This window comes from Stegodyphus dumicola, chromosome 4 (genome assembly GCF_044657685.1).
Source record: "Stegodyphus dumicola isolate Sdum_Otavi_A_Nest chromosome 4, ASM4465768v1".
In the NCBI taxonomy this organism is placed as follows: domain Eukaryota; kingdom Metazoa; phylum Arthropoda; class Arachnida; order Araneae; family Eresidae; genus Stegodyphus; species Stegodyphus dumicola.
In genome coordinates, this window is record NC_140771.1 from 137,773,116 (window position 1) to 137,797,579 (window position 24,464).

The 24,464-nt window shown below is 31.9% G+C and overlaps 1 protein-coding gene across 1 annotated transcript in view; it reads right to left on the bottom strand.

Annotated features, from left to right (window-relative positions):
* The window catches only part of ScsbetaA (Succinyl-coenzyme A synthetase beta subunit, ADP-forming), a 149,164-nt gene that overhangs the window by 67,297 nt on the left and 57,403 nt on the right, over window positions 1–24,464 (bottom strand). Inside the window, exon 6 of the mRNA XM_085815540.1 lies at window positions 6,408–6,504. Within this exon, the coding sequence (XP_085671666.1) occupies window positions 6,408–6,504 (97 nt within the window). The remainder of the gene's footprint in view (window positions 1–6,407; window positions 6,505–24,464) is intronic.

A 24,464-nucleotide genomic window follows, 5' to 3' on the forward strand; every position in this document is an offset into this window, starting at 1 on the left:
GCTGATAATTCTAAAAATATTGCATACAGATTTACTAAAGGCATAAAATCCTTAACTGGAAGATAAAAACAACATAATTCAACCATTTTTAAAGCAAAAAATTTACAATTTACAAATATATAAGAGTAAAGAAACTGAGATCACTGAGCCAGGTAACAGAGTGGATATATATATAAATACATTTATATATATATATATATAAATATATTATATATATTAAATATAATATATTTATATATATATATAAATAATATATTAATAATATATTAAATATAATATATTTATATATATATAAATATATTTATATATATATTTATATATAATATAAATATATTTATAAATATATTTATATACGTTTGGTGCGGCCGATTGCAACCAAAATACGAGGTGCACATCTACATGTTATAGCAGTCCTATATACAAAATTTCAACGTTCTGAGGCTACCCGTTTTTGAGTTATGCGAGATACGTACGTATGTACCTACGTTCGTACAAACGCCACGAAAAATTCTCTTCAGAATTAATTTTAAAGCAGTTTCATAATTTTTTGAAGGAAAAGAGTATTTTATTCTGTCCTTACGTACAGATATCACGCAAAAACATCGTTAAATTGCATTCGATAGCGGTCAAAATGGATATTTTCGTTGAAATATGCTGCCTGAAACTTTTCGCGATTACAATACTTAAATTTTGGTATTTACCAACATGTTTTATACTTGTTTAATTTACATTAAAAATAATCCATATTTAAACAAATGCATACATACTTTTCAAGTTTTGGGAAGGAGAGGTTGAATGACCGTTTAGCAATGGTGAAAAGGGCACGAGAGAAAAACTTGAGAATCACTGGTTTAGACTGAACCAACTTAAATTAAATATAGAATTTTATACTTTATGGATCTTGAGTTTTTACCGTAGCGTCAGTTTTTTTTTTTAGTCCAAAGGGATTTGAATCCCGAAGGACTATTAGTTTCGTTTTTTCATTTTGCGTCGGACGGATAAATGTCGGTTCACTTTTCAAACTGTTGCCATAAAATGTTAGAGTCCTGCATTATATTTGAAGAAATTAAATAATGAAAATCTGCGTAAATGTATGTATATTTCTCACATTGTCATAAAATAACGGTACATAGAGTCATCGAATTTTGAATAACGTAATCCTCCAACGAATATGAGCATGTGGAAGACCAAATTTGAAATTTGAAATTTGTTTTATGATCGATTTCCTATTTTTTAAAACTTTGACGAATTTTTGATTAACAAACTCAAGGATTTCAAAGCGAGCAATGGCAACGTTGTGCAGAAAAAACATTTTTATCTCCAGCGCGTGAGTCTCTGTATCGGAAATTCTAAAGATATGCTCGTTTTAAAACTATTTTGCGATATTGCTGTTGCACTGGATCTTATGGTTTAAGTGCGAGGAACATGATATTTAATAAAGAAAGGTAACACACAAAATGTTAAAAAACGCCCTTTTGGACGTAATTTAAAATCTGAAACATTTCATATTTTTTTTTTTTTTTTAAATGCGGGAGACATGAAAAATAAGCAATGCCCTCTTCGAGACTTGAGAATGGATCTCTCGAATACGAGCCGATTGAACTAACGGTAACACGATGAAGGCATTCTGGAAGGAGGGAGAAAATACCTTATATATTCCCCTTTTTAAGACGACTGGGTATTAAGGGACCCAGTCGTCAAATCTTGGTGGAGAAAAATCATCATCCACCACCTTTTTTTTAGTTCAGGCGTCATGCTGGAGATGTGAAAAATGAGCAATGCGCTTGCCAGGACTCTAACTTGAACCTCTCAAATACGCACTGAGTGTGTTAACCGTTATAACCATGAAGGCATGCTGGAAGGAGGGAGAAAATACTATCCTGTTATGTATTATTTCAGCCTGTACTGTCAATTCTACTTTCCGCTTCCTCATCCGAATGTAAATAAGTTAGTAAGTAAACATGTTTAGGATGCAAATGAGTTAAGAGTATTTAAGGCGAAGCTTTTGCGATTGAAAGGGAATGCAAAAATTGGCTACGACGACTTTTGCTGTCAGGGTTTAGTCATTTGCGGCCGTTGCATTAAGTGCGCCAGTAAGTTAATTGTCTGAGAAAGCCTATTAGGCTAATCTTGAATTCCTCTATTTAATTTATTACCTTGAAATGTTAAGTTTATTAGATGTGCTGATACTTTAACAACTCAATATTTTGTCGATTGAGTTGTTAAAATATCGACACAACAATTTAAGTATTGTTGTTATGGTTGTACTGATACTTTAGCAACTCATTCGTCAATACTGAGTAGCTAAAGTATTAGCACATCTATACAACAATATTTAAATGTAAGCAATAAGCATAAATATGCAGAATGAAGTAAGCTTTGTAAAGAATTTTATAGTGCTAACTTAATTTTGATAGTAAATACTGATGTAAACAGATCATGTTTGCAAACATGCCCTAAAAGAACATCATCTACATCACGCCTTTATCTACTGCAATATGTAATGTTCTGAAACATGATGCCTGTACCCATTACAATAAATAATGCCATAAAACATGCACCTGTACAACTATGTATCGATATATATATCATGTAATGTAATGCATTTTACCTGATCTAATTTAATGCCTGGCAGTGGCAGAACTTGCAGTGTTGGCTAGAGTCACAATTTCATCATGATTTGAAGACGCCGGAAGGTTGTTGTTTTTCTAGTCAGTATGTAGAGCTAATGTCTACTTACTTCAGGTAAATATTACGTGGCCCCTTCACTTCTATGTAACATAAAACCACAAGCAGTGATCTATATGTTAAGCACAAGGTGTACTCTTGTAAATAGTTCTCTTGGATAAAAGGTTTCAGCCTTTATCCTTATTCTGTTGTTACTAAACATCAAGTTGATTAGTGAGTTTGGTTTGGTTTGGTGTATGTGAGCCCGGCAGAGCCTCTAGAGCAATCTGCCTAAGGAGAGGGATGCCTTTGTGGAAGACTGGCTAGTATACAAATTACACATGGGGAAAACTACGAAAACGCCCATGCAGCCAGCTTGTCCGCAGGATTCGAAACTTGGACTGAACTACTAGTGTTCCGTGACTTTACTGCTCAGCAGACACTGTTAACTAGTGAGAAGTCATCAGCAATCTTACAGAAGGTCATTAACAATTTGCATGCTCCTGTGAATGATTAGACCTTATAACTTGTTTGTTAGCTCCATTCTTGAAGCTAACATTCAAACAAAAATTTAAATGAAATTCTACGTTTTACAGGGGTTAGATCCATAAAAAAATTTCTATTGATTTCAAAAGAGAAAATAATTTTGAGCATTTGTTGAGATAAGCAGTATGCATAACAACTTACATATATTACATTCTAAACGTGAAAACATTTTTTTGATTGGTAGAACGTATCTCATCTAAGACTTAATCATTTATTTTCGATTTGCAAAACTTTCAAGGCATTGTTCCTTTGAAAATAAATCTGAGAAAAAGTTCAAATATCGAAAAAAAAAAAATAATTAGTTAGATGAATAAAAATTAATAAAAAATAAAATAAAAGCTGTACATTTAGAAAGTGTCAGTCATCCAATTCTTAAGCTTTTCATGTAAGCACAAGGCTCACCAGTGGCCAAGTGGTAAAAACGCTGAACACGCTCGGTTCATGGTTCAAATCCCAATGGAAAGGCTGACTGCATGGGCACTTTTGTGGTTTTTACCTTGTGTAACAAGTATACGAGCGAGTTTCCTTTAAAAGTCCTTCACGAAGGCATGCCTTCCCTTGGCTTAGTGTCATTTTGTCCGTTCTCTTTTCATGCCGAGTTCGAAATAGTGTCATTTGTCCGCAGCCATTCACACTTATTCTGTCTTTTCCGTATCATTCGCTGTTCGAAAAGTTACTTTATGATTAAGAAACGATATATTCAGACGAAATGACCCTTACTACTTTGACCTGACTTAGCCTTTGAGTTCTAATATTTATTAAACATTTTCTTTAGATAAATTTATTCTGAGTAGAATAAAGAATTTCAGACATGTTCAAGAGGTGTGTTTTTGAATCTAATTCCCTTTTTGACATATAATGTCCATTTTTTTAAATTTCACATACTTCTAAAGAAATAGAACTGTTCCTCTGCTTTGACAGAAAATCAAAATGTAGCAAGTGCATAACGAAGATGTACGTGTTTTATTAAAAATATAGTGAGCCCTCTATAAACGCAACTGTTCACGGTTTTAAAGGATTTTGCTTGTAGATATGGTGGTCTTAGAAATGTGATATTCACTGGCAATGTTTGTTTATGTTCACAAAAAATATAGGTCTCTTTCAAGAGGCAATCTCTTAGAAATGTCCTCAATAGATATAATCACTATAATTATTTTCTAATGGATAATGGAATTAATTTAATCTAATGTCAATTAGAAAATGGCTATTTACAATAGGGAGATTTAAAAGCACTATAACTGTAATTAAGAGCACTGTAATTTTTCTTTCACAATCAGCTGTTACATAAGAACAGCTACTTTCTGTGTATTTTTCATGTTATGTAACTGATATCCATACACCTTGAACAAATATACAGCAAATGCAAGACAAATTATTAAAAAATTACAATTTGAAACATAAACACTAATTTTCTATTGCTATACATAATACTATATATAATATGTATACTTAGAATCTAAATACAAAGAACTTTGAATCTGATGACTCTCTCTCTATATATGTATATTTATGTAGTTACAAAATTTTATTAGATGTTATTATATGCATAGTTCTTTGCAATCTTCACAATCTTTAATAAAATGCTACATATTTATTACTATAGTTTGAGGTGATTGTACTTAAATTTGTAGATATGTTGACTTCTAAGAGTTGTTTCATAAACCCCCCCCAAAAAAAAATTAAAATTAAAAAACACTATTTCAAATTGCTGTAGTTTAAAGATTAAGAGGTTACATTTGGAATTCATTTTCTGACAGGGTTTCAGCTGACAGTTTTAATTTATTCAGATATCTAAAAGAAAATCTCTAGAAAATCGCCAAATTATAATTGTTACATTCAAAAAAGCTTTCAATGAGAAATATGTTTAAACTTTGATAATAAGTTCAGTCTAAAGTAAAGAATAAAATATCTCTTAGCCAAGTTTTCATTGTTCTTCACTGTTTTAATATTCCTAAACTAAAAAGGAACTAAAGGAAAAACTAAAAAGAAATAAAATAAAATTCAAGTGTTTAATTAAAAAGTTAATAGTTTTACTAATGAAACTCAGCCATATTACCTTAAAAGTAGCACGTGAGAAAAATCCACAATGATACTTTTCATTTTCACATACACATACCATACATTTCATTTTCACATACACATACACATCTATACATAAGTTAAATAAGTAAATAAATAATAAAATGCAATTTCAGATTTATCATCGAAACGTTACAGCTAATCATTTAATCAGAGAGTAAAAAGTTTGCTTTCAACCTAATAAATTAAACAAATAAAGTAGTGATAAAATATACAAACAGACATATTTGACACATTAAAATTCAGATCTGAATACTCCATTTATTATAATTAAAATTATAAATACACGGCTTAGTAATAAAAAAACCATAAGTCCCTTTTGATTATGTGGGCTTTCATCAGCATGGGTTTACATGTATGTGGGCTTTTATAAACGTGTGCTTTCGTCGCTGTGGGTATTTGTCGCGTGGGCAATTATCATAGTGGGCTTTCGTCCAGTGGGCCTTTGTCTGGGAACCATATTTGCGCACGTGCAGCTGAACTGTTATCATGAGGAAAAGCACGGAATAAGTCTGTATTTAACGTCGCGTATGAACTAAATTGCTAAAGAAATCAAACATTTGTAATTGATGTAAAGTACATAGTAAAATGTGTAAAGTTATATTTTTAAAGGTCAAAACACAACTTTCTTTAACTGCAAATGCAAATAAAAAAAGGGGTGAAAGGGGAAAAAAAGGAGGAACTGCCCTATTTTATAACAATTCAAGTTCCTAATTTTTGTTTTCTTTAGCATCCATTGTTGCAGAAACAGTTAGTTGGACATAAATTAAATGCATTTTAAATTATACAGATACATTATTAAATTATTAAGAAGCACATTTATTATTATTAAATCACTCAGTTTGTAAGTTACAGACTGATTAAATTCCAAAGTTATACCAAATAGCTCATGCTTTATAGAATGGGAACATTTTGAGAACCTCCTTTTTTTTTTTTAAAGACTCAGCAGAAAAGTCTATATGAAAGGCCATGCAGAAGATAATTACTGTTTTGCACTATGGCAACATTTTCCAAGTCACAACTGCATGCTAGTGTAATGCAATGACCCAAAGAACTTTGGGAAAACTCCTCAAAAGATGTTGCTAACATAAAAATGTCGCATTTAATATGCTTACCATCACCAGCAGAATCTTCTACTAGTGGATTAATTTCCACCATAACAGCATCATACTTAAGAAGAGCTTCGTACAATTTAGATATGATTTCAACAGCCTAGAAATTAATAAATGTTAGTTTCATAATTCAAATACCAGGCAAACTACATTTATGTTAAAAACATGTTATTCATAAATATCAAGCTAAATAAACATTTATCAATTTATAAATTAATTAAGCACAAGAATAATCAGGTCTCGGGATACTTACTGAAAAAAGTTTACATTATTGTTATTGACATTAACCCTTTAGCCCTTTTATTGGCATTTACCACCTTCAAATATAGAGGTATATTTTATTAGTAGAGATTGTTTGACATTTCACTACAGTAGGTCTGATCCGACAAATTATTTGTATGTATTTTCTTACTTATTTACTTACCACTTTTCTTCTTTTTTACTGGTGGACATTTGCTTCTGAACACTGTTTGTGGAACAATTTGGTCGTAGGAACTTAATAAGTTGCAATGGATTTCTTCTAACACTTATCTCTACATATAATAAAAGAAAGAGTCTGTCTTTCGTTCATGCTGCACGTAAGCTAATAGACCCAGGGCTACGAAATTTGGTACACAGGTGCATCTAGACAAGAAACAGTGCACTTCCAAGCGATTTTTTAAAAATTCAAAATTTTTTTAAAATCTTTTTTTGATGAAATCGCATCATTTTAAATAGTTTCCTTCTTTTAGAAATGTGGTTTTGGCAACAGTTTTTCATTCAATACTTTGTATACTGGACTGCTGACTGTTGAAAATCAGGCTACAGCCGAAAGCATCGCGGATGAAAACGTCGCAGAGAAAACAACGCAGTTCTAAAACATTGTCGTCGAAAATAAAGCGGTTCAAAAACTTCGCGGTTTAAAAACATCGTCGTAAAAAATAAAGTATATACAAATCATCGCATGACAATAACATCGCAGACATGCTTTTTTCAGGCTTTAATAACTGTAAATGGATATTCCCGTAATGATTTGTGAGCGCAAGATGGAAAGAAGGATAATTTTTACTTTCATATTTTTTATTAACTAATAAATTTTAGCTGAAAAAGTAAGAAGGAGACTTAAGCATAGAAAATTAATGCAACTTATAGCACTTAACAGAATTTTAAACCGACATAGTTAACTAACAAAGGTCATTAATAAATCATTTTTATAAAGTTTTTACTGCTAATTTTTTATGAAAAGTATTATCTAAAAAAGATTAGAAAAAGGAAGGTAAGTAACTGCATGACCTTATTTATAAAAAAATTGCTAAGTTAATTTTGAAATTATTTTCTTCACTTTTGTTAGGCTAATACTCTTATAGTGAAAATTATTTCTTGTTTTGTTTCAGTTTATTCTTAAAATGTCATTAAAATTTCCATGCACAGCGTGCGGTCAGTTACTTGAATGACGATTTGTTAGTTATGAAGAAAGTCAGCTATGCATAATATTTCAGTAGGATTTGGATTTATTAGATTATGCCAAAGCACACTACGGCTATCTGCTTAAGGGGGGTGGGATTCCTTTGTGGAGTACATTCTCAGGAACTGGTTCATATGCACATTATACTTTAGGAAAATCACGAAAATCTTCCTGCAGCTTTTTTTTGTTTTTTTTGTTTGTTTGTTTGTTTTTTAGAAATAATGTATACTTGCAGTGAACATTCTTGGTGACTATCTCCCTCTAAGACGAACAGCGTTTTTGAGAATAATAAACATTGGTTTTTAATCATTACGCAAGTTCACCACATTCTCTCAAGATTAAACAGATATGGAATTTTGAGTAGTCGCTTTAAATAGGATTGCTTACATTTACTTTTAGATTTAGATATTTCTTATTTAGCACTTTAAAAGTATTATTTAATTTTTCATATACATTTTATTCGAAAATTTTGTAGTTACTTTATCAGGTTCAGTGTTCCGCCTTACTTGCTTGGGGAACATTCAAGAACCTGACTCGGAACAGGGAGCTTACTAAAGCTATGTTCAATAAATGTGGGAAGTAGACAAGGTACACAGGAAGGGTACACGAAACCCTTTATTTTTCACTCTTTACAATAATTTCCGGACTTCGGAATACAGAGACCAACCACTTGTAGTCTGAACATAAGAATATAAAAATATTAACTAAATGCTAACTTAACTTTGGAATAATAAACAAGGGCCTACGTGGAAGATTGGCCATATATTAACAGGAAGCCGTATGTAGTACAGAGCACTGTTAACACTACAATACGTTTAAAATTATTAAGAGGATTAAACCTCTGGCCTGGAAGGCAACCAGCAACCGAGTAAAAACAGCTAAGGCAAGCGGCCTGCTTCTACTAACTCCTTCCTCTCTCTCGCTTGGCAAAAAGCCACAACTTAAGTACTCGTCGTTCGCCAGACAAATTTGCATAAATAAGTTAAAGCTTTTAATTCTGGCTGGAAGTAGAAAATAAGAAGTGATAGTAAAGATTTAAAATAAAATAAACGTTAGTAAAACTTAAGATCCTTACATACTTCCCGCCAGAGTTAATTAGTTTGAAACTGAGGTCTAAAACGACCTTGTTGAAAACTTTTAGCTCTAGAATCTAACGCGAGGCCAATCTTTTACAAACATTTCTCACTAGAAACTAGAAATTTAAAAAAAAAAAAAATTGTTTTTACATTATCAGCTCCATGGACAATTACTTTTCATCTGTACTGCATCTAAACAGGAGCTTTTAGTTGAAATCTGGTTCCTTCCAGAGATCTGGAAGGAAAACTAGTTTAATGAAATGTTACACAATGAAATGGCAAGTAACATGAATATTTATATTTCTCTTAACATTCTTATTTCATTCATGACTTTATTTTAATTATCTCTCCCCGTGCTCTCTGACATGTGTTGTAAAAGAAAACACCTCGTAACACCACCCTGTCTTCATCTCTAAACCCTGAGGTACTATTCTGAAAGTGGCTAACTCTGAAGTGTAGCGTCAGAGAGCCTAACTACATTCATTCAACCTTTAACACATATTCACAATACTTTTCTCCTTTTTTTTTTTTTTTTTTTTTTCAGTCACACGAATAAGTTTAAAACTTTTGGCATTACTTTCACTTTTACGATATCACAGTATTTCTTAACATTTAAAATAACAGTTCACATTGTATATAAGAACATATTAACATGCCGTTAATTTTACGCAATTTAAAACATACATTAGTAGTACATTGTTAACTTCTATTCTTTTCCAAGCAAGTGCCAATTCTTCTACATTGAAACACTACATTTCAAAAGTCTTTCAGACCAAAACTTCTTTCTTGCCAGAATCTTTTAAATAAAATTTTTTACAGTAACTTTAACAATATTCAAGTATTTACACATTCCTATTATACATCAACTTTAGTTTTACTCGCGAGTAATTAAAAAACATACCAAAATAGGTAACAACTCATTTCTCGCCTTTTTGGCGATAAAGGTAGACCTCATCTCCCTTCTTTATTCTGGGGGTGGTCGTGCTCTCTCTCTTTTCTGGTCGGTGGAACGGCTTCTTTTTCTTGTTACCTTCAATTTTCCAACGGGGAAACTTTCTTTTCAATTGCTCCTGCCTCCTAATGGCTTGCCCTTGTACTTGTCGTTGTTCCACCTCTGGAGCTTGTGCCTGCAGTGCCAGATCCTGCAAAAGATCTGTAAATATTTGCATTTTATTACGGTCATAGTATGGTTTTATTTGGTCAATGTTTGCGGAGCATGTTTCACCATTCCTGGCTTTTAACACCACTACATCCTGAGTTATTTTTTGTATGACATATGGTCCTTCAAATTGTGGAAAAAATTTGGCGGTTTTATCTTCTGGTGCTGAAGAAAGTGAATGCTTAATTTTTAATACTTCATCTCCTACTTTATAAGTTACTCCCCGTTGTTTCAAATCATAATAGAGCTTCTGTTTTCTTTGTGTTACTTCAGTGTTCTTTTTTGCTTCTTTAATTAATTTTTCTATATCACCCATTTTAAATTCTGGGGCTCTTTGTTGAACATAAAATAATTTATCTAACGGCGTTATAATCTTTCTGCCTAAAAATAACTCAGCAGGAGTTTTGCCCGTTGTATCATGTTTTGCGGTCCTAAGGGTGAAAGCAAATTCATTGACATAGTTATCCCAGCTTTTATGAAAATTTTTAACATAACTACGGATAATTTTCACTATATTTCTATTGACCCGTTCCGCTATATTTAATTGCGGCCGAAACGGGACCATTTTTAAATGACGTATGCCCAGTTTTTGGCACATGTCTTCAAATATATTACTTACAAATTGAGGACCATTATCCGATATAACTTTTAGGGGCCCCCCGTATTTTAAAATATATTTATTTAAAATAGAATCAGTAACTAATTTCGCGGAGGCTCGTTTTAAGGGAACAATTTCGGTCCACTTACTAAAATGATCAACCATAACAAGGAGATACCGACTTTTATTTAACTGACTTTTTGGGAAAGGGCCCAATAAATCGATGGCAATTATTTCATTTGGAAATTCGGATTTAATGCTATTTAGAAACCTGGCCGGGCGGAAATTAATATAATTAACTGCTTGACATGTTGGGCAGGACTGGACATACGCTCTTGTTAACTTTTGCAGCTCGGGAACATAAACTGCTTCGCGTACGCGTTGGATGGTTTTCCGAATACCAGCATGAGAAGCTAAAGGGCTGTCATGTAACTCTTGCAGGATATTTAATCTAAGACTAGCTGGGATAACAGGTCGAAATTCGTTGTTGGAATTTGTAGTTTTTGTATAAAATAATAGACCATCTATTAGTTCGTAATGGGCCGCCCTATTTCTTATCGCCACAATATCTTGGTGGCTAAAATTTTCAGGATCCTTTAAATACTCATAAATGTTTCCAAACTCAGGATCCTTATCCAGTTCGGTTATTACAGTTTCTCGGGAATTTATTGTACATGCTGTGAGCATTGCCACCTTTACAGTATTACCTTCTTCATCTATTTTTATTCTGGATAGGGCATCTGCTATGATATTTTCCTTTCCGGGGGTATGCTTGATTACCAGATTACATTCTTGTAGCTTGAGTGCCCATCTTATTAACCTTGGGGATAAGTTTTTCCCTGAGTACAATCTAGTTACCGCCACATGATCAGAATACACTGTTATTGGCGCCTTTCCAAAATAGACTTGGAACTTTTGCACTGCTAACAGAACTGCAAGTGCCTCTCTCTCGGTCGCGGAATAATTTCTTTGTGTTTGATTTAAAGTTCGACTAAAAAATGCCACGGGCTGCTGATTTTGCGAAAGTACCGCTCCTACCGCATAATCCGAAGCATCTGCTGAAATTTCTAAATTCTCATCCTTTTCAGGAAATTTCAACACAGGGGCTTGCATTAATGCTTGCTTTAATTTTTCGAAAGCACTATTGGCTTCGGCCGTCCACGAGATTCTTGCCTTTTTCCTTTTTAATTTTAACAATGGTTCAGCAATAGCTGCAAAATCTTTTATAAAGGACCTATAATATGAACAAAGTCCTAGAAAAGAAGAGAGCTTCTTAGCAGTATTTGGCGGCGGATACTTTTGCACAGCGATTATTTTTGATTCGTCTGTCTCGATTCCTTTCTGAGATATTTTGTAACCTAAATATTTTAATTCAGGGGCTGCAAATTTGCACTTTTCGACATTAACTTTTAGACCGGCCTCATTTAATAAAGAAAACACCTGTCTTAAATCCTGTACATGTTGGTCCAGATTATCACTAGTAATAATGATATTGTCTAAATAGATAAATGTGGACTTTCCAAGAACAGGCCTTAACACAATGTCCATACATCGCTGAAATGTTGCTGGTGCCCCTGAAAGGCCAAACGGCATACGCAGGAATGCATAAGTGCCAGACTTGGTTATAAAAGCAGTCTTAGGCACGTCCTCCGGTCTAACCCCTATTTGAAAATAACCAGTCGTTAAGTCTAAAGTCGTCATATATTTGGTAGACATTATGTTCCTTAGAATTTCTTCAATAATAGGTAACGGATATACCGGATATTTAGTTATGGAGTTTAATTTACAATAGTCAATCGCGAAACGCCACCTTTTTGGATGTGATAATGGATAGTCATTTGTTTTTCTTACATAAAACCACCGGGCTAGCATAACTACTTGAGATGGGCATTATGATCTTTTTACGTAGCATATCGCTAATGTGCCATTCTATAATTTTTTCTTTATTCTTATCATACCGATATGCTTTGTGGCGAACTGGCATTGAATCTCCGGTGTCAATACTATGGTTAGTAACTTGAGTAAATCCTGGAATATCACTAAATAACGAAGCAAATTCACTTACCACTTGTCGGATTCTTTGTTGCTCTTCCTTAGGCAGGTGGTCAAGGTTTAACATTGGCGGTTCCGTTTTTTCTTCTCGAACTGGTTTCATCGTCAGCTTAAGGGATGCTTCATTAAAATCCAGCATTCCTCTGAAAGAAAATCTATTCCTAAAATAATATGTGCTTGCAGATTCTTTACTATAAAAAACATAACCTTTACTTGTTCGTCCTTGATACGAATGTATAGCGGTAATTTACCTATGCACTTACATCTTTCTCCTTGCGCAGCTAACACTGTCGTATTATCCGAATTATATATGCGATATTTACGAAAATACTTCCTAAAAAAATCTTCTGCCACACAGGAACACTGCGCGCCTGTATCCAGGAGTGCGGTGGCTGGGATGTTATTCACCAACACTTCAATCTTCGGAAGAGTCAAATTTTTCACAATAACTGTATTTAACTTGAAGGAAGAGGGGTTTTCTTGGCCTTCGGATTTCCACACCCTCCCGTCAGCAGAAATCCGTTTTAGTTTAAATATTTTTTTCTTTCCATGCTTTCCTTCTTTTTCCACTGGCCTTGAGACTTTTTTCCTGGATTGCTATTAAACTGTCGACGTTCGCCGGCTGTTTTTGGATGCTCGGATTTCCTTGCCCATTGATTCGCTTTGTTTCCGTAGCCGTATGCTTGACTTTGCTGTGGTCTTGGCTCACCAAATTGGTTTCGTTGTTGATACTGGCGTCTTCTTTCAATGTCCGCCGTTCTTCGACTGGATTGCTAGCTCAAATAACTTTTCCAGTGTAGTCGGATTCCTTAATTCAATAAAGTCTTGTACTTGGGGAAGTAACTTCGGCAAAATCACTTGAATTATATCAGGATCCGGACGGTTTCCATACAAGAGTTCGAATACGTGAATTTTTCTTAAAATAAAGGTGGAAAGATTTTCGATTCTTTGCTGATATATGCTGAAAATTTCCGTTTCTAATTTCGCACGATCCCTTACGACAGGGAAGGCTTTTACTAGGGCAGTTTTGAAATTTTCGTAAGTATAGGTGGGACTTCCTGCTTGACCCAAGAAACTTTTGCCTAGACATTTGAACCAATTAAGCGCTTGGCCCCTCAAAGCGCTGGTAGCTAAGGTAACTTTCTGGAACTCGTGCACGGGATACATCATGAAGTGGTCCTCTAATTTTTCCAAAAAACTGGTTACCGGTGAGTTTCCATTAAATGTTGCTTCTGGTTTCATCGAAGCGCGCATGGTCTGGACGATGTAACCAAATCCTTCCAGGGCGGCAGCTGGCATTTCTGGATTTTGAGCCGCTTCTGCAGGCAGCACAGGTTCTTCTTGAAATTCGGCCATGGTTATTCTTCTTCGTCGGGCGCCACTATCAGGTTCAGTGTTCCGCCTTACTTGCTTGAGGAACATTCAAGAACCTGACTCGGAACAGGGAGCTTACTAAAGCTATGTTCAGTAAATGTGGGAAGTAGACAAGATACACAGGAAGGGTATACGAAACCCTTTATTTTTCACTTTTTACAATAATTTCCGGACTTCGGAATACAGAGACCAACCACTTGTGGTCTGAATTTAAGAATATAAAAATATTAACTAAACACTAACTTAACTTTGGAATAATAAACAAGGGCTTACGTGGAAGATTGGCCGTATATTAACAGGAAGCCGTATGTAGTACAGAGCATTGTTAACACTACAATACGTTTAAAATTATTAAGAGGATTAAACCTCTGGCCTGGAAGGCAACCAGCAACCGAGTAAAAACAGCTAAGGCAAGCGGCCTGCTTCTACTAACTCCTTCCTCTCTCTCGCTTGGCAAAAAGCCACAACTTAAGTACTTGGCGTTCGCCAGACAAATTTGCATAAATAAGTTAAAGCTTTTAATTCTGGCCGGAAGTAGAAAATATGAAGTGATAGTAAAGATTTAAAATAAAATAAACGTTAGTAAAACTTAAGATCCTTACAACTTGTTGAACTTACAGTGGCCAACTTTCTAAGACAATTTTGAATGTTTTCTTCGGTAGTTCTTAATTTTCAGAATATCTTAAATTATGCTCGCCAAAAATCTGTAGCGAAATTAAAATTAATATTTCTGAGTGAGATTCTATTTTGTAGCAATTCTTTGCCTAGCAACTTTGAACCGACTAACTTTTCTTGTAGATTTTTAATTAAAGATAAAATTTAGTGAAATAAAAACTTAATCGAATTTCCTTTATATAGATTTCAAGGATAAAAACTGTACATATTTTATATTGTCTTTTCTTTTCACTGACTGAAACGTTTCAGGTACAATTTCTTTTTGTATTTATATGACAAATTGTTTGGAATAAAAAAATATAACATTTTTATGAATCATATGAATCATATGAACACATATTTATGAATCATATATGCTTTAGAAACATATGATTTTGAATATCAATCATAATTAAATTTTAAAATCCGGGTTCGCTTCGTGCATGATTTTTTTAAATTAAAGTATCCAGAGAGAAATTGTTTAAAAAAAATGAAAGTATTTAGTGCGTCTAGGCATTAAACTATTGGAAAAAGATATGTTGAAAGAATGCATGTTAAGTTCCATAGTTTACGTTTTAAATCAAACAAAATTATCTTTTTGTTTTAATAATTTTACAAATCTTATTGTTTTTTTTAATCTGTAATTAACTGTAGTTTTAGTTTCTCAGTTCACAATAATAAGCAAAGATATACTGTGAAATAGCTAAGTCAATGAGAGGTGTGTTATTAGGTAAATGTAGAATTCAGTTTATCTATGTGCACCACTGTAAACAACAACTATACTAATTGTTTATCTGGATTTCTTTACCTCAACGTTAAACATTTTCTTCCTCTTACACTCCACAGGGAGGGAAAAAAAGCTTCTCTATCTCTTTTCCCAGCCATAAAAACTCTACTACAATGTTCATTATTGCATCTGCATGTAACAAAATGTTGCATATAAATTTATAACTTCATGGAGTTACTCATTTTTTATACTTCGATATGTATTCTTTTTAATATTCACGTAAGGCTTAATTAGCATGTTGGCTATGATTCATACTATATACTTGTATAAAATCGAATCACATGCTTTTTTGAGTGCTGGATTGCTCAAAAAAAAAAAAAAAAAACTTTTTTTCATTTTATTGTTAAAATATGAGTGTAGTGGTGATGGTGCGTGTTAAGAGGATTACATATAGTTCTTATTAGTTTTGTATATTGTCCGTATTTACTAGTCCTTATTATATTACATATTATAGTAATGCATTTTAGTAATATTTACGAATTCGCATTGATACTGTGACACAATCATTTTGCTTCTTGAAGGCAACTTTTGCAATAAACTTCGAATGTTTCAGTTTCATCATAAAATGAATTGATACGAAAAATATGATTTAAATTTTGTGCTCTAATTTTGCATTAAACTGGACCAAAATTTTTGGGAAATCCTCTTGTTATTGAAAACTAATACATATATAAAAGTAGAAAATAGTAGTTTCTCTAAATTGTTTTGAATTTCTTTTAAATGAATGTCAAATACTTCTAGGATTAATATATTCCTAATTGTAATGGGTAAGAATTGCAATAAAATTATAGCTCATAGGAAATGTAGAATTATAAAACAATCAGATAATTATGAATTTTCTCAACTGTATTCAGAATTCTTGCATCTTTTTCTTTAGCATTGAGTCATCTATGATTGTTTCACTAATGACCTAGCTAACTACAGTGTTATCAAATGAGTCTTACAAAAATGCATATTATGATGCTTCAAATCATTAAAACAGTATAGATAATGGCTATCTGGTTACATCTCTGTGTAAGATCTTTCTGATTTGTATAAAAAAATATTTGAGTTATATTTATTTTATTGACAAATGTTTAGAAAGCAGACGTAAAACTCTGATTGACTTAAATGAATGTAGGTCTTTACATTTATGACTGAAAATAATGCTAGTTTCATAACTCCCTACAATTAAATATAATACGAATTTCTTGCATATCTATGAATTTGCAATTTGAAAGACACACAATTTGCATTTTTGATAGTACAGTATCAATGAACACATAAATTCAGAAATTTTAATGAAGAAGATTTCTACTTTTTCTACAATATTCATTTAATTTATTTACAGTTATGTATAGAGTATGAGCTTAATTTCAGGAGAGGAGACTAGAAATGATAACTTTTTGTTTACTCGTTTACCTGTTGTAAAAGTATCTGGAAGTGGCATTCAAAGGTAATTTGAAATTTTTACTTAACTTTAATATCTTCTACAATTGAAACAAAATGAAGTAATGTGGTATGCATTATAGAAGAAGATATGATTTTACTAAATAATTACAATATTATTTAAGAAAAAAAACTGGTGTAAATATCCTATTTTTTTTTTTCGTGTCTTTCTTTTTCTTTCTTTCTTTCTTTCTTTTTTTTTTTTTTTTTTTCTTTCATTAAATTACTAGACAAATTGCGTACTTTTGACCGATCTTACTAAAAAGGTTTGGTTCCTGGAGTAATCATCCAAATAATTTTAAAAATCATTTAAAATGTGAAAAAGGTTGGATAGGAGGTAGTCAGCTGAGTAGCATTTGATATTTTCGTTTGAAAAGTAAAAAAAAAAATATATATATCTTTTCTCATTTTAGATCTTTTTTTTTTTTTTTTTTTTTTTTTTTTTAAACAAACCAAACCAACCTTATCTCATATAAAAAAAATAAAGCTTTGAAAACTACAGATCTCAATAAGTTCAATTTCAGTGCAGATTTCAAAAGTCCTTTTGATGCCCTTCAAGTTCCATAACCGACACAAAAATTCTTGTCAAAGGCATCTCTCGTGAATAAAAAATACATTTTTATTTTAATTAAAAAGAATAAATATTTTAGTTAAATAATAGTTTTACTTTTAATAAACATTAAGTTAAATTTTGAATTTAAATAATTCTCTTGTGCATTGATTTAAGTAATGAAATTTGAATTTAAAAAACATTCTCTATTCGTAAAAAGTAAATTAAAAGTTAATTAAATTTTAAATTATGAAATTTAATTGTAAACAAATGAATGATTAATTATTGCTGCGAACTAATCTGCAATATCATTTAAATTCTGAATACATGGATGACGAAACACGAATTGAATAATTGAAGAGTTAGGTTTGGAGGCAACTTCCCTTGATAAGTTTGTCTCCTGCCTGCTCAACAATTATTCACTTATACATTTAAAAATTTTTTTTACGATTAAAAAATTTTTTGGAATTATATATTTATTCATGGATTTTGATACTTTCACGTAATTTATATATGCTCTCAGAATTTAAATGATATTGTAGATTAGTTCGCAGCAATAATTAATCATTTATTTGATTGCAATTAAATTTCATAATTTAAAAATTTAATTAACTTTAAATTTGCTTTTTACGAATAGAGAATGTTTGTTTTATTTTAATTAAATATGTTTACGTTTTGTTTATTTGCATTTTTTCTATTGATTAGTTCTTAAATGTTAATGTTTTTTAAAGAAATCGAAAGTTGATTAAAGAAATCGATATATTAATATATGAATATAATATATGAATCATATGCTGAAAAATTCTTTCCCTATGCTATTTACATAATCAAATGGGTTTTTGTATACTGAAATAAGTACTGGATATATACTAAAAAGTTTTTTTACATTCATATACTGAAAAAGTATTTCCTTATGCTATTTATATAGTGAAAAATGTTTCCTTATTATGAAATAAATACTGAATGTATACTGAAATGTGTTTTATATTCTTCCCTAATGCTATTCATATGCTAACTTGTTAGTTTTGAAAGACTCTTTTTAACTTTCCCTCTATATTAATTTCCAAACTTAAGCTGAAACTTCGTTTGCAACATTAAACCACAGTATTTTATAAAAGAAGGCTTCCATCATAAGTCATCTATTTAATGAAGCAGTATAGAGATTGTTTGTTGAATTACCTTGTAGTAATGTTTATTTCTCAGATCAAATTATATCCAAAAGTGCATCCTGAAAAATTCGTTTACAATAGACTGTGTTACTTTCAGATTTTGCAGTGCGTCAGGAAATAATATTTTGAATCTATATTTTAATCAAAAGTTGCCATTCTTAATATTATATTATTTTTATTAAACACAGTGCTTTATAATCCACTCTTTTACTATTTTTAAGTAATTATAAAAATTTATAGTTGTTATTGAATAATGAAAAATATTTATGGCACCATTATAAAATTTAGCATAGATATGTCAGCCTTGTTCAAAATTTGTAGCTTAAGAATAAACAATAATTTTACTTTCCTTCATTTCGTAAAAAAGGTGATATCATGTCAAAACTTTGCAAATAATGTACCATCTATTAATGCAGTTATAAAAAAACTAATTAAATAATAAATACTTCATTGTATACATTTAAAAAATTAGGAGCGCGAGAAAACTGTAAACATAGCAGAAATTTACGCCTAAGTTAGAACTAATATTTAATATTGCTTCATAAATATTTTCAATTAAGCTATACATGGAAAACCATAAGCATATTTTGAGAATGTATTTTTGTAGCAAAAGACCGATGTTTATAGTGTTACCCATTGCAGAAAAACATGAAACTCTCTAAAATACCTTTCATATTTATCAAATAAAACTTCCATTTATATATCATTCTATATTTAGCAAATGAAAAACTGCTGTTAAGCATTTTTAACGTTAAATTTACACTACTGTCATATAATAAATTATTTTTAAAATTATGTTATATAATCAGTATTGATCAAAATTGAAATGACTAGGGATTTAAAAGCAAATCTCTTACCTCAGTTTTCAAATTTTCCCCCTTTTAAATATGCAGAAATGTGCAATAAAATACCGTATTGTCTCAAAACATAATGGTGTCATATATGAAAAAGTTTTTTCTTTTAAGAATCTTTCAGAAAGACAAAAGGGGCTTACATATATAAGTATATAAGTTTTAAGTTCCACGTATATAAGTTTGATATATCAAAGTAAGTTACAAGAAAAGCCATTAAAAGTCTAATCTTATTAGTATTTGAGATAAAATTAAGTAAATATATCTCCTATTGCTTTACGAGTTAAAAAATACTCTTAAACATATTCTTTAATATTAAGCTGCCTGATCAGGATGATTTCAGTAAGGAATAGAAATTGAAAATTTCATCTTATATGCATCCACAATGGTATTAAATTTACTGAATTTTACTAAAATATAGATAGCTTATTGAACTAAAAATTTATCCACTGTAAACAAATACTCTAAAGTCATTTTCTCACACAAACATGAATTAATGAAAAATGAAACGAAATAAAATTTTAATTGATAGGAATTTTTCAAAAATATTGTTATTGTTAATACCAAATCTCCAATAAATTTTAGCTTCGCATACCGTTTCAGTTAATAAATGATATTTAAACGAAGGCATCATCATTTGTCGTTCATAATTTCTCTGATGAAATAAAATTTGATTTATACTACCAAAGAGTGTATACCAAAGAGGCTTAAATAAAACACATTATATGGAGTAAAATATCATTCACATATATTTATGAAAGCTAGTATAATTGTAAATATCAACTCTAAGAGCATAAAAGTTCGCCTAATATTTTTCAGAAAATATAATGTAATTACGACTCATGTTAAAGCTGTAGTAATAAAAACATGTATAATTATATCAGACATTAAACATCCTCATTAATTAATGTATAAAAAATTTACATCTGCAGTTGAAAATTGTAGGCTATTCCCCTTAAATAGTCTAAAATAGGCCGATCATTATACTCATTTACAATCTTTTGAATTCTGAGAGATGTATCTCTGTAAACTTTTCTACTTACTGGTGGATGGTGACCTGCAATGTATTGTTCAATTTTTATAGAATTTAAATTTTGTTCCTTTTTTAAGTAATCAATAAATTTCCAGATTGTTGGATGGCATCCGTTCATAAGTTCGTTGAATCTGCGATGCCATCCTTCAACCGCATTATTTGTCCTTGGAACTTTATCTTTTACAGCATCATAACAGTTCCAAAGAGGGATGTCAAACACTGGTCTGCGACGTTGTCCACGACGAGTAAATCTACCAATCCATGTGTCTTCAAAATAATTTATGATTGTGTGAATGATGTTCATATTATTTACAAAATAAGTAGATGATATTAATTGTTCAAATGCTTCAATGACATCTGAAGTAGAAACGAAAGCCAAAGCTGCAAGTTGAGAGATTTCCAAAACGAAATTCGGATCAGTTTCATATTTACTTTGCAAACCTGCAGACTGAATCTTTCTATACACACACTGACTTAAATGAAAAAAACATCCTCTCTGAATGATATTCGGAAAGGAATTTTTAAAGGCATTTATGGCAGCCTTTTCAAAATCAGTCATTACAGTTTTGGGCTGCAGATTCGGTTTCAAAGATTTTATCACCGTAAACACTCTATTGTATGTTTCTTCGCGTTTGTTTGGCATTAATAGATACACTGAAGGTATCACATTATCATATTTAACACCATGGATTGTATAAATCTGACTGAAAAGCGGTGGTGTTGCTTTAAAAGTTCCATCAGCAAACCAGTTCGGACATTCAGCCATGAAGTCCAGATTTCTGAGGGTCGAAAAAATTAGAATTCTGACTGTCTGCACTTCACTGTCATACAGCAAAAATTTCTCTTCTTTTAGTGTTTTTGAAAACTGTTCTGGGATTACTAATTCTTCAAGACATCTAGGATTATGCAATGGCATTTCTCCGTGTCGAGCATATCTGATAATTTTTTTAATATTTTCCACTGGTGGTATATGCCCCGAAACAGCACAAGGAAGACCAATTGTACCAACTGCTGCTAAAGAATGTGTCGATTCTTGCGTTGTTACCACACGCTCTTTAATTGAACTCATAATCTCTTTCGCTGTAATTTTTTTTTTCCTTCTTTGAGAACATACAGACTCCCCGTGCACCACATATGTACAACACGGGGCTTACAGAAGTAAGTTAACTAGAACATTAAAGGTTACATGTATAAATAAATATTAAATGCATAAATAAAGCGAACAAAAGCAGAGAACAGCAGTCTGGACTTCACAAAAACAGACAAGTTCACTGGCCAAGTCACTCCGAACATTTTCAAATCGTTCTGTAAGCATAATCTAGGGCCATCAAATGTAGGGCACAAGAAAATCAAATGTTCCACATCCTGAGGAACTCTTATTGAACATTCATATAAATTGTTTGATCGTAGATTAAAACGAAACAGATAACTTGCAAATTTACCGTGACCAGATAAAAACTGAGACACTTTAAAATTTAACGAGAGGAAAGACTCGGAATTCAGTCTATGGTAAACAGAAGGAAGGAACTTTTTGGTGACTTCAGCATTACAAGATGAAATGTATTCCTCATTCCACATAGCTAAAAGCTTTTTATAATGAAAGGACTTCCAATAACTCTTTGGAATGCTAATGTTGATATCAATGGGTAAATTTAAGGCATCTTTGGCTAAGAAATCAGCTCTTTCATTTCCGTAGAAACCATGATGAGCACGCACATAAGCAGATATCAATACCTCTAATTCTAAGTGAACTAACAGTTACTAGGGTTTCGATAACTAATTTATCACAGCTGGTAATACTGTTCAAAAGTTGAAGAGAAGAAAGAGAATCAGAACAAATAAAGTACTTTGAGGATGTTGTCCCATGATCCTGGATTCACTTGACGGCAAGATAAATGCACAGAAGTTCTGCTTGAAAAACTGTACATTCATTCCGTATACGGTGTCTAAGAAAACAAATCTCGGAATGGCCTTCAAAAAGAACAAATGCAAGGCCAACCTTGCTGTTCATCTTGCTGCCATCTGTAAAGAAAACCATATGAAAACTTATTTCAGCAGTCTCTTTATAATCGCAGAAATTTATGGGTTCTAAAGAAGCGGGATGAGGAAGATCAGTGAAGGGGACAATTCCATTAATACAGTCTTCCGAAGCATGAGTTGCCAATGACTCAAAAATATTATTCTTATATGCAATTTCAAAATCAATAGGAGGAACTCTTGCAAGAACAAAAGTAGCCTCATAGCTTAAGGTTCTATAACCACTAATAATACGAAGTAGAATTCTCCGTTGAATCTTTCTTAAATTTCTTTTGTTAACCTTCTTGGCAAGAACATGTCCCCAAGCACGACAGCCGTACGAAATGAAAGGTACAATACACTGCTTATACATGAGTTTCTTAACATTGTAGCTTACTCCAAAAGTATTTTTGGCAATTCGGTGAAAGCCATTAATAATTTTTTCACATTTAGCAGAAAGGAATTCAATGTGCTTTTTCCATGTTAATTTTTGGTCAAGAATGACACCAAGATATTTAACATTTTCTACAAATTCCAACAGAGAATTATCAAGCATCAAAGAAGCAATATTTTGTTCATCAAACGTACTGGGAACAAGCATAGCTTTACTTTTTGAAGGATTGAAAGTGAGTTTATGAGAAATCGCCCAACTGGAGACAAAATCTAGAACTTCTTGTGCTCTCAAAAGAATGTTATTCAAAATCCTTCCTTGGAAAATTAATAGTAAGTCGTCTGCAAACGCAATTTTTAAACAACCGTCGAGATGACTTAAAAGATCATTTATGATTATGTTCCAAAGAGTAGGTCCGGATACAGAGCCTTGAGGACAGCCTTTTTCTAGAGAATAAGCATTAGCTTCGTTCCCAAGCTGAAGCTCAGCAGTCCTCTCAAGCCAGCATTTGGAGGATGCCCGTGAGATTTTTCAAGAATGATATTATCATCTTGAGTGTGAATTCGCCCTTTACACTTACAAGTTAAATACTCTACACATTTCCAAATACTTTTCTCAGCACTAGCACGTTCAAAATTATAGATGTGTCCTTTCACCATAAGTTGTTTACGGTTCTTTTGGCTGATGATATAGTGTAACGGCACGTTGGCTTCTCTGACAGAAAATGCAGTTAAGTTTCCGAGTTTCAGGTACAACTAAGACTTGGAGCATCAGACATACATTATTTACCTAATTGTCAAACAATGATTTTCTCGAGGCAGGAGCCACCTGTTTCCCCTTCAGGCTCAAATGACATTTTACAGTTTGTTAAGTAAAAATAAGCAGGTGTTCCATTATTGAACACAGTTAGTATATGTTTATTAGTAGTTGAACACCAGGAAAATTTCTGTGAACTGAAAAATGTCAGCTAAGCAATTTACAATTTGATTTATTTTTAGTGTATCTGGAATCATTATTGCTAGTTTAAAACGAATGAGCAGTTTTTGTATATAGTGCTGGAACAGATTAAAAATTTAATAAAAATTAAACTCGAGGTTCCTTTCAGGTAACGAATATTAGCATCTTTACTTAGAAAAGCTAGTAAACAGAGTTTTGAAATCGGAATAAATTATTTAATTATTTTAAAATAGTTCAAACCCAAAGAAAAAGATCTTTAAATCAAATATCAGATAGTAATTGAATCTTAAAATAATTAGACTGAAATTTTATGATAAACAATTAGAAGTAAAATGAAGATAGAAAGAGAGATGAGTCTAGTTAGAATAAAAATATCTGTGTAGAATTAAAATAAAAAGAGTAAAAAATACAGCAATCCAACATCCAAGTTTTAGTTATAGAGATGTCTTATATAAGCATATTATACTCTAAGTAAAGTGGTGAAAAGCCTTCCATGTCATATTTTTTTGTACAACTGGTCT